General features: G+C 33.8%; 1 protein-coding gene and 1 non-coding gene across 2 annotated transcripts; one reads left to right on the top strand and one right to left on the bottom strand.

The window, feature by feature from the left end:
- Window positions 1-1,591: 1,591 nt before the first annotated feature.
- Window positions 1,592-2,788, bottom strand: LOC131169377 (uncharacterized). Its single transcript, XM_058128598.1, has 3 exons — window positions 2,618-2,788; window positions 2,248-2,521; window positions 1,592-2,166 (listed from the first exon to the last, which is right to left on the bottom strand). The coding sequence occupies exons 1-3, from the start codon at window positions 2,786-2,788 to the stop codon at window positions 1,592-1,594; spliced, it is 1,020 nt and encodes a 339-aa protein (XP_057984581.1).
- A 768-nt stretch (window positions 2,789-3,556) lies between these two features.
- On the top strand, window positions 3,557-3,663 carry LOC131170027 (small nucleolar RNA R71). Its single transcript, XR_009140970.1, has one exon. It is a non-coding gene; the product is annotated as a small nucleolar RNA R71 (small nucleolar RNA).
- The last annotated feature ends 7,343 nt before the right edge of the window (window positions 3,664-11,006 follow it).

Genomic DNA, 11,006 nt, shown 5'->3' with positions numbered 1-11,006 from the left:
CAGTAGAGGTTCCTCCCATGTGTAGAACCGCACATCATGTAAAAATTTCTTCTTTTGCTAATAAGTCATATTTGGAGGCAATACCCTGCATACAAGAAAATTAACAAAGTCAGCATACCATGGAGCTTGGAAAAATGCTAGTAATTGCTCATTAGGAAATGAATCATCATTTGGTAGATCCTCGATGTCCCTTGTGTATTCCAGTTTCAGCCTGGAGAGATGGTCAGCTACTACATTTTCGGATCCCTTTTTGTCTTTGATTTCAAGGTTAAATTCTTGCAGGAGTAAAATCCATCAAATCAGCCTTGGTTTTGCCTCCTTCTTGTTCAAAAGGTACCGGATGGTAGCATGATCTCTGAATACAATGACTTTTGACCCAATTAAATAGGATCTGAATTTGTCAATTGCAAACACTACTGCTAAAAATTCCTTTTCTATGGTAGCATAATTAATTTGTGCATCGTCGAGTGTCTTGCTAGCGTAATAAATGGCGTGGAGCTTTTTATCTTTTCTTTGCCCGAGCACTGCTCCAACTGCATAGTCATTTGCTTTGCACATTACCTCGAACGGTAGCTCCTAATCCGGTGGTTGATTATTGGTGCTGAAATCAGGGCTTCTTTGATCCTGTTGAAGGAGACAAGGTAATTTTCATCAAAATTAAAGGGAACATCTTGACTTAACAAGTTGGTAAATGGCTTAGCTATTTTGAAAAAATCTTTAATGAATCTTCTGTAGAAGCTTGCATGTCCCAAAAAGCTTCGTACTCCTTTGACTGATGTTGGTGGTGGCATCTTTTTAACGATTTCAATTTTTGTCTTATCAACTTCAATTCCTCTTTCTGATATCAAATGTTCTAGAACTATACCTTCTCTTACCATGAAGTGGCATTTTTCCCAATTTAGGACTAGGTTTGATTCTTCACATCTTTGCAATACTTTGTGTAAGTTAGCTAGGCATTCATCAAAAGTAATTCCATAGACAGAAAAATCATTCATAAAAATCTCCATAATATTTTCAATATAATCAGAAAAAATGGCCATCATGCATCTTTGAAAAGTAGCGGGGGCATTACAAAGACCAAAGGGCATTCTTCTATATGCAAATGTTCCGTAAGGGCGTATGAATATGGTTTTTTCTTGGTCTTCTGGGTGAATAGAAATTTGGAAGAATCACGAATACCTATCTAGATAGCAGAAGTAGAAATGTTTTACTAATCTTTCTAACATTTGGTTTATGAAAAGAAGAGGAAAATGGTTCTGGTGGCACTATTCAATTTCCTATAATCTATGCACACGCGCCAACCAGTGACTACCCTAGTAGGGATTAGTTCATCATTTGCATTTTGAATGACAGTTGTCCTACCTTTCTTAGGCACTACATGCATTGGACTGACCCATTTGCTATCAGAGATCGGGTGTATAATACCTGCATCTAATAGTTTTAGAATTTCCTTTTTTACTACTTCTTTCATGTTTGGGTTAAGTCTCCTTTGATGTTCAATAGTGGGTTTACTGTTTTCTTCCATAGGTATTCTTTGCATACAAATGAAAGGATTAATCCCTTTCAGGTCTTCTATTTTATACCCTATGCTCTAACTATGGGTCCTAAGTACCCTTAGCAATTTTTCCTCTTCTATTTCAGATAGACTAGCATTGATAATAACAAGATATTTAGAATTTGAGTCCAGTTCTACTTGTTTGGTGTTTTCCTGAAGCTTGCTTTTGGGCTGTTCTTCCTTTAACTCTTCTATAGCGAAAACTTGAGCTAATAGTAGGGGTGGATTAGCTGCCAAGGATTGCGCACAAGCTGCAATCTCTGTGTTCTCCTTCTTTGCTATGTGGCTGTGCACGATGGATGCTCCTAGAGGATCTTCAGGATGTGCTTTAATGAATTCCTCTTCAACTTGCTTGTCAACTATATCAACCTTAAAGCATTCATCAGGTTCAAGTTTGTGCTTCATTGCGCTGAACAGGTTGAACTCCACTTCTTCATCTCCTACCTTGAGAGTTAGTAGTCCATTCTTAACGTCTATGATAGCTCCAGCAGTTGCTAAAAAAGGTCTTTCCAGGATTATAGGGATTTGGACGTCCTCCTCCATTTTCAGTACAACAAAATCAATTGGGATAAAGAATTTTCCCACCTTGATAGGAATGTTTTCTAGAATGCCTATAGGTTATTTCACATATCGATCAGCCAGTTGTAATGAAATTATTATAGGCTTAAGTTCCCCCACATCAAGCTTCTTACATATTAACAAAGGCATCAGACTCACACTTACATCTAGATCACAGAGGGTTTTGTCTATATTGATGTTACCGATAAGACAAAGTATGGAGAAGCTTCTTGGATCCTTGAGTTTTGGTGGCAGCTTATTTTGCAATATGGCACTGCATTCCTCCGTAAAAGCAACAGTCTCATAGTCATTCAGCCTTCTTTTCTTTGACAAAATGTCTTTGAGGAACTTGGCATAAGATGGCATTTGAGAGAGTGCTTCTGTAAAAGGAATGTTTATATAGAGTTTCTGTAAAACTTCTAGAAACTTCCCAAACTGCTTATCCAATTTGGCTTTCTGGAATCTCTGAGGAAAGGGTAGAGGAGGCTGATATGGTTCTGGTACCTTCTTTTCCTTCCTTGCTTCCTCTTCTTGCTTCTCTTTAGTTTCTTCCTTTTTATCCTTTGTTTGGTTTTTAGATTTATCAAAGGTTCTCTCAGTTGGTTCTTCCTCTGACTGTTCTAAAATCCTTCCACTCCTCAATATAACTACCTTACAGTGCTCTCTTGGGTTCATTTCTGGTTAACTAGGCAGTTTACCAGCAGTTTTGCTTGAAGATGTTGCTTGCTGAGCAATTTGAATTTCAAGCATTTTGTTGTGGGTGGCAAGTTGGTCTATTTTGGAAGCTAGCTGTTTGATTATTTCATCTTGCTATTGCCGGCTACTAGGAAGCTTTCCATCATGGATTCCATAGTTGACCTTGGTTCAGGATGTTGGCTCTAAGGTGGTGGCTGTGTAGGGTTTTGTCCCTTATTGTGAAATACTAGGGACGCTAGTGGTTTGTACCCTTGTTGTTTGTTCATTGGCTGATTCTGTGAATTTGACTATAAGAAATTTAGGTAGTTCCTCTATCTAGGGTTGTATATATTTGAATATGGATTGTGGGGCTATCTCTGGTTGAAGTTTCCTCCGTTATTCACATAGTTCATCTGTTATGTGGGGAGTTCACTAAAGCTGTTATACTCTGAACCCATGTATCCTCCTCCACAGCTGTCATCATGTTGACTGTTTATCCCTATAGCATTGGCTTGTATTTTAACAAGCCTCTTTGTGAGCTGGTCAAATTAAGCATTTATCATGCTTAAGGTCTAGGATCCTTGCTGTTCTCCTTGTATTCCCCCTTTTATTTGACCACTCGTAATTGTGATATGCAACCCTCTCTAGAAGTTCAAGTGCTTGATCCACTGTTTTCTCCATTAGGTCACCTTCTGCTACTAAATCTACTGTGCTCTTTGTAGAGGGCAGTAGCCCATTAAGAAGTTTTAAATCAGAAGCCAATCTTTTATGCCATGGTGCGGGCATTCTCTCTATAGGTCTTTATATCTCTCCCATGCATCATAGAGTGATTCACCTTCCCTTTGCTTAAAGGTGTTGAGTTCAACTCTCAACCTTGCAGTCTTTACAGGTAGGAAGTACCTTGTTAGAAAAGCTTATGAGAGGTCTTCCCAAGTGGTGAATGTTTCAGCAGGTTGAGAAAGTAACCACTTCCTTGCTCTATCTCGAAGGGAAAATGGAAATGTTCTGAGTCTTATGGCTTGATCAGAAACTCCATTCATCTTGAATGTGTCACAAAGGGCAAGAAAGCATTGGAGGTGATAGTGCGGATCTTCTGTTGGTGAACTCCCAAACTAGGTCTATTGGATCATCTGGAGCCATGCCGATTTTAATTCAAAATTATTGGCATCCACTGTGGGTGTTGTAACACTAGGTTGGAATCCTTGTATAGAGGGAGCTTCGTAATCCTTCAAGAGTCTCGGCCTTTTGTTGTTATTATTGGCCATATTTGGAATTTTTGGATTTCTTTGATCTTGTCCTTCACGTTTCTTCTCCCTCCTGATAGTTCTTAGGGTTCTGTCTATCTCTGGATCCAAATCAAAGACTTCTTCCTCTGGTCTTGTTCTGGTCATGTACCAAACTAATCACCTGAGAAAGAATAAGAGAATAAAACAATTTAAATAAAATTAAACAATAAATGGCAATGCATAAATCAGCTAAATTACTTATCGCCTAATATTAATAAAATTAAAGTTCCCCGGCAATGGCTCCAAAAACTTATTTGCTGGTTTTACAACCCCGTAAGTGCACGGATCGCAAACAAGTAATAAAGTAGTGAGTAGAGTATCATCCCACGAGGAATTTAATTAGTAAATACCAAACTACACAATAATTTTAGCTATCTAGGCTATCGAATAAAATAAGAAAATGAAACTTGTCTATTTTAAATGCTAGAATTAAAAAATAAGATAAACTTAAAATGAATAGTCTATTTTGAAATAATTCCAGAATTAAGATTTCACAATTTAATCTTACAATGGATGTAATCTTTTCTATTTACTGGATTGAGAATCGTTTGCCTTAATGGAAATTAATTCTAAGATATCCTAAGTCCTCTCTCAAGGCACCTAAGATGTATTTTAATTAACCTAAACTATACTTTCATGGCAATTAAATTAATTAAAACCCTTTAAGATCTTTGACTAATTTTAAAACTCCACAAAGGTTATCAACCTATCTCTAGGTCAGATTTTCTAGGTTCAAAATCTTGATTTTCTAATATTAATATTCACTTTCATTCCTTCAATTAATATCTATAATCAATACTAAGTGGGTACTAACACATAGCATGCATTAAGATCACAAGAAATTAAATCAAGGAACAAATCTCAAATCCAATAAATAAAACTTAATGTTTGTCTATAATAATAATTACAAGCATTACTCTCCTAATTCCATAATATGAAAATTACTCACTCATGGTGAGTTCAGCAAACATGATAAAAATAAAGTAAAAGATAATGAAAATTCTCTAAAAGAAATAAAGCGAAAGAACTGAAGAGGATCTGCAGCTTTGATCTTGTGAAACTTTGGCTAAAGGCTCCTCCTTGATACTGATGTCCTGCTCTTCTAGACGGCTGTGAGAAAGTGATTATACAGCTCTGGGATTTCCCCTCTCTTCCCCCTTTTTTTTGTTATTTGCAGCCTCTATTTATATTAAATGGCCTAGAGCTAGGTTTTCAGAGTCCCTAAGGCATTAAAAGTATGTTGTGAGTGCAAAAGACTGGAGCTGAAATCAAATCAGGAAACTGGTTGTCGCACGATACATGACCCGTGTATCAATACACGACCCAGGGCCATTTAACTAACTGGAGTTCTGAAGGTTTGCATCTCGCAATGTCACAGAAGGTTACACGGGGTGCAGCTGGTTACACGGGTTCAAGTACACGGCCCGTGTACTTTTATTCTTCAGAGAATTTTTCAAACCTAGCTAGGCAGAGACTTACACAGGTTTCTATTATTTACACAGGTCTGAGTACATGATTGTGTACTTCGTTTCTTCCTTATCTCTTTTAGCTTTCCCTTGGCAGCAGGTTACACAAGTCTATGTCTTTGCTTACACGGCCCGTGTAAAGTGTATCAGCAACACTCCTCTTCCCTTTGTGTTTTTCCAAGCTTTCTTTTGTACTCCTTTACCTTGAAACTTCATCCAAGCACCTGAAATGATGCAGAAAACATGGAATTGAGGGTTTGTCAATGGAAATCACAAAAGTTAATGAAATTAATGACAATGCATGAGATTACTTACCTATATGCTATGAAATAGTATACAAATGTGCTTAAAAGCATCTATATAATACAAGTGTATCAGTATAGAGGAAATTCTGCTAGATTTTCATCATAAACCTAGGGTGTCTTAGACTCTTTAGTTCTTTGTTTTGAGTTAATATTGATAAATTTCTTGAATATAATTGTTTAGGTGATCCTAGTTAACCTTCTTCATCTTCTTAGCTGCTCTAGTGACATTTGGATAATCTATGAGTAGATATTGATTTTATTTATAATTTAAATATTATTATTATATATTCAAGGCATGCTCATGCATTCACTTATATATATATATATATATATATATATATATATATATATATATATATATAGAGAGAGAGAGAGAGAGAGAGAGAGAGAGAGAGAGAGAGAGTTAAATGCAAGGCACACCCTTGTGTCACATATTTTATTGATTAAATTGTTGTAGATATCGCTTTAAGGTAATTTAGAGCTCTATGTGTGTGCTATCATGTGTGTGGTGTGGATATGGATATGGGTAAGATGGGTAGTCTCTGCTAGAGCTTAACTCGTTGGGACCCCATTCTTATATATGGATAAGTCGAGGTGAGTACAACTTTGAGTTGATCTCACTAACCCTTACACTTAGATTATTAAGAAAAAGTCCAGCTAAAGTTGACCTCACTAGTAGGTATTAGAATTAAGAGAGTTGTATAGGGGATTAGCTCCTATATGTATATATGTTGATGTGACACACGGGTGTGTGAGTGCTCCAAATTATCTTTTGTACTAATATTGTTTGAATTACTTGAAATTATGTGTGTATGTTGTATTTCATACATAGGAATGCATTAGGCTTAGATAGCTATAGAAATTGTATTTAAAATCAATATCTTAATCTAGGGGTAGAATGCTCACCCCTATTAAACTATTTTTCCTCAAGTGATAGGTGGATTTGTTGAAAATAACCTACCTTCTTTCTTGCAGGTTTACCAGAAAAGCTTGATTGTGTTTTTATTATCTTTGTTTCAAATTCTATAGCTCAGCATGTACCAGTAGTGTAATATTCTTTTCTGGGGTTATTATAACTAAATTTATTAGAGTTATAAACTTATTTGTGTGGATACGCTCGAATGCATGAGATGAACATTTCTTTAAATGAGGGAGTTGAGCTCTCATTTGGTTATTTATTTGCTTTGAAGACTATGAGGGTGAGTTGAGCTGTCCATATTATTGTTTTATTGATTTACAGGTCGGGCGAGTTAAGGCTCCTCATTGGGTAGTCTAATTTATGCTCGGACTTTGTCCATTTATTTTCTTAAAATTAGACTATATTTATGGACTTTATGTTTGGGCTAGAAATAGTTAGGCTTACAACGGGCTTCAGAGGCCTTATGCTAACACAAGTCATAGTGTCGATCCGACCTAGAATTCAGGTCATGACATCTTCTACCATGATTAGGACTAGCAACAAAAGCTCTATCATCATTGCTACTAGTTAGCTTATTGAACTTTTTATCATCTAAGATCACTGTATTGGCCTCCTCCACCTTCAAAGTCTTCTTCCTAACACAAGCTTTTATAAGACTATGGGAGGGAGGTTAAAAGTTAAAAAAAAAAAAAGCTTTATTTGGTCATTTAGATTTATACCAACGCTAGCCAAATGGGTAATCAATTTATTACAGGTATTAAGGTGATCTTTTATATCATTACCTTCCTCCATTCTGAGTTAGTATAACTTTTTCTTCAAGTAAAAGTAGTTTGTGAGTGACTTTGACATATAAAAACTCTTTAATTTGTTCCACAAAGCAATTGGCTAAGTCTCTTTCAAGACATTATACTTCACCTTAGAGGCTCACAAAAACCAAATTGTACTCATTGCCTTTTGTTAAGCTCCTCCCAATAATCATCCTTGATGGTCAACGGTTTCTTCTCATTCAAAGCTCTAATTAATCATTATTGCATAAGAACATCCTTCATGAAACTTTGCCACAAATGCAAATTATTTTTGCCATAAAACAGATCCACCTCAAATTTTGTGCTTGTCATATTTGAAATCCCAAACCATGACACTGATACCGATTGTTATGAAATTCACCCACAAAAAATTAAAGGAACAAAGTATTTAGCATAGTTCGGTGTAAGGCTATTCCACAAGAAATCTACTATTAGAATAACAATAATTTTATAGACATTATTTATTCTTTTCATTTTCAAATCACTCACAATAGTCTCTCCACACTACAAGAAATTAAAAAGTTAGTTACTAAAATTACCGACTATTTTTGGAAGAATTTAGTTGGTAATTATATTTACCAACTAATTACGATTAAATGCAAATTATCCACTAATTAGGTTGTAGGTAAATTTTACCTACCATATATTTTTAGTTGGTAAATTACCGATTAAATACAGATAAAATTATTAATCGGTAATATTACCGATCAAAATATTAGTAAGTAATTAGTTGGTATTATCATGGTCAAATAGTAGGACGCGAGGGGATTAGTTATCACTTACCGACTATTTTTCAATCGATAACTACCAACAAAAATATTGTAGTCGATAATTACCTACTAAATAGATATTGTGGCAAATTTTTTATACGAATTTTTATTTTAAAAAATTTAATATTAAAATAAAATAATGAAAAAAATATCAACTACATTAATTGGATGGTATTTTTTTCATTCTTTTAATTAATTACCTGCCAATCTAAATAGTTGGTGTGTGTGTCTATATATATATATATTTGAAAATAATTTTATTATTGATTTTAAATTTAAAAATTAATAAAAAATATTAATAATACCCATATAATAATAATAATAATAATAATAATAATAATAATAATAATAATAATAATAATAATAATAAAATTCAATAATAGAATTTGCATTGGAGCACAACAATATAGAACAATAAAAATAAATAACATCATATAAATCATTAATCAAATATAGAATTTGCATTTTTGCTCAACTTTTGCTTATCTATTTTGTTTTCCAATAAAAGAAACATCAACTACATAACAACAGCAAACAACAACGCTTCACAGAAATGAGAAAATCAATTTGTAGAAAAATTAAATCAACTGAGTACCCAAATTGAGAGGACATGCAGCAGCTTCACATGTAATGAGAAAATCCAACCAAATGCTTTAACAAGCATAAAGAAAGAAAGAAAGGGAAAGCAACATAGCAACAAAGACTTTTGAGTACTAAATCCACAAATAAAGATCAATATTTGTGAACAAAGAGCAATGGTCCAGCCAATTAAAGTAGGAATTCAAATACTAAAATCGAACAATTAATAACCCTTTAACGAAAGCCAACTCTAATTTTTTTTTCCCCTCGGAATAACCCTAAAAATGAACCCTATCTCTAAATTTCTACTGTTGCTTTGTCAAAATTTAAGGTTGAGAATGCAAGACTTGTAGATAGTGTACCTCAGCTTCATGGGACAATGATTCAACCTAAGAAACAATTAAAATAAGAAGAAGAGGTCCCAACGATGGCTTCGACCTGAGGAATAGCGACGTGTATCGAAGTAGAGGGGAGCACCACCGAAGGAAATGAATGCTGCTGTGACAGCACTGAAGTCAAAAGTTGTGTTAGGCTAGCAGTGAAAAGGGGTTTGGTTCATATGGGTCAGTGAAGGAATGGCGTTGAGTAGGGCAGCGGGTTGGTTTGCGAGGAAGATGAACCTGGGTTTATAGAGAGCTATTTTGGTTGTCTAAAACAAAGGAGAAAGCCAAGGGAGATCGAGGATGGATGAGGAGCTGAAGGAGGAGACATCGTTGAGTTTTGAGAAGAGAGGGAGAGGAGGGAAAGAGATCAGAAAGAATGGGAAAAAAATAGGGGAAAATTTATTTTGTCTAAAACAATTGGCGCTAAATTAATTTTTTTAGGAAATTCAATTGAGAATTTTATTTATATTATTAATTTTTTTAGTTATTTTCGTTAATATTATGAATAAAATATTAAAACAATAAATTTAAATTAAATGTCACATATATAGGAAATTATTAAATTAAAAGTATTATAAATTATAAATTTTATATTATGAAAAATTATAAATAAAAAATAAGAAAATTATTAAACTTATTTATATAAAGCGTACTACAATAATATATATAATTCACTTGTTTTTTAATATATTAATTTTCTTATATTAATAAATCTAGTAATTGCTATTTTTAGGAAAAAATAATATTTATTTCAAAATTAAACAAGATAATCCCTTATTATATCCCAGTAATGTGCCATAGATCACAACAATTTGTTGAAATCGACAATAACAAATTTATTCAATTCAATCACATGTGTACAATGAATACACTCTACCGTTGATTACAACGATATACAATAGTTGTATTTCCTTAGAGATGCTGTTGTGCTTCCTCGGGTCATCAGATGCAAGTGGTTGAATCATGGGTTACTTGAAACACAAAAAAATGGTGAGGTTTGTAGTCTAGTGATAGTCATTCTGATACCCAAGTTATAGAGAATTTCGGAAATGCTTTCAAGAGTAATGTAACAATAACAGTATAAGAATGTGTGTAAGAAAAATACCTGAATAGACATTGAAAACCTATCTATACTATGATAGGAGATAATCTAGCACTTGATCTAGGATTGTATTGGGTAATGGTAAGTTGTTCACCTCCGTACACTACGAAATCGTACATTGGCAGTGTGATTCCCCATAATGGCTGCACATTCCGTTTCCAACAACTTTTGCCTTCCAACCACGTCATGCCAAGCTCATTTTTACCATTCCGAGTTCTATCTTGATCAACCTAACACTATCTGAACTATAACTTGGTTTGACCAATCTCTTTGTGACATTAATTATCAGATTAATTAAAGATACAAAACAGACAAATTACTTTAATAAAGTATCATTCACAAAGTAATAACATGAAAACATATATTCTCTACTATGATAAATCAAGCTTTGTTTAATATTAAATTTTATATAATATTTATAAATATTTATAAAAATAAGATTTATTTTCTATTTAATTTTACACACTAAATTTATTGTAATCGGTAATTATTAACCATATTTAATAGTCGATATTTTTTATTTGAGAATTTTAAATTTTCATTTTTTAATTTTTAGTTTAATTTTACCTACTAAATCCAATTTAGTAGGTCATTACCAACTA

This window comes from Hevea brasiliensis, chromosome 10, assembly GCF_030052815.1.
Source record: "Hevea brasiliensis isolate MT/VB/25A 57/8 chromosome 10, ASM3005281v1, whole genome shotgun sequence".
Taxonomy (NCBI): Eukaryota; Viridiplantae; Streptophyta; class Magnoliopsida; order Malpighiales; family Euphorbiaceae; genus Hevea; species Hevea brasiliensis.
This window is presented reverse-complemented; position numbering and strand designations above follow the sequence as displayed.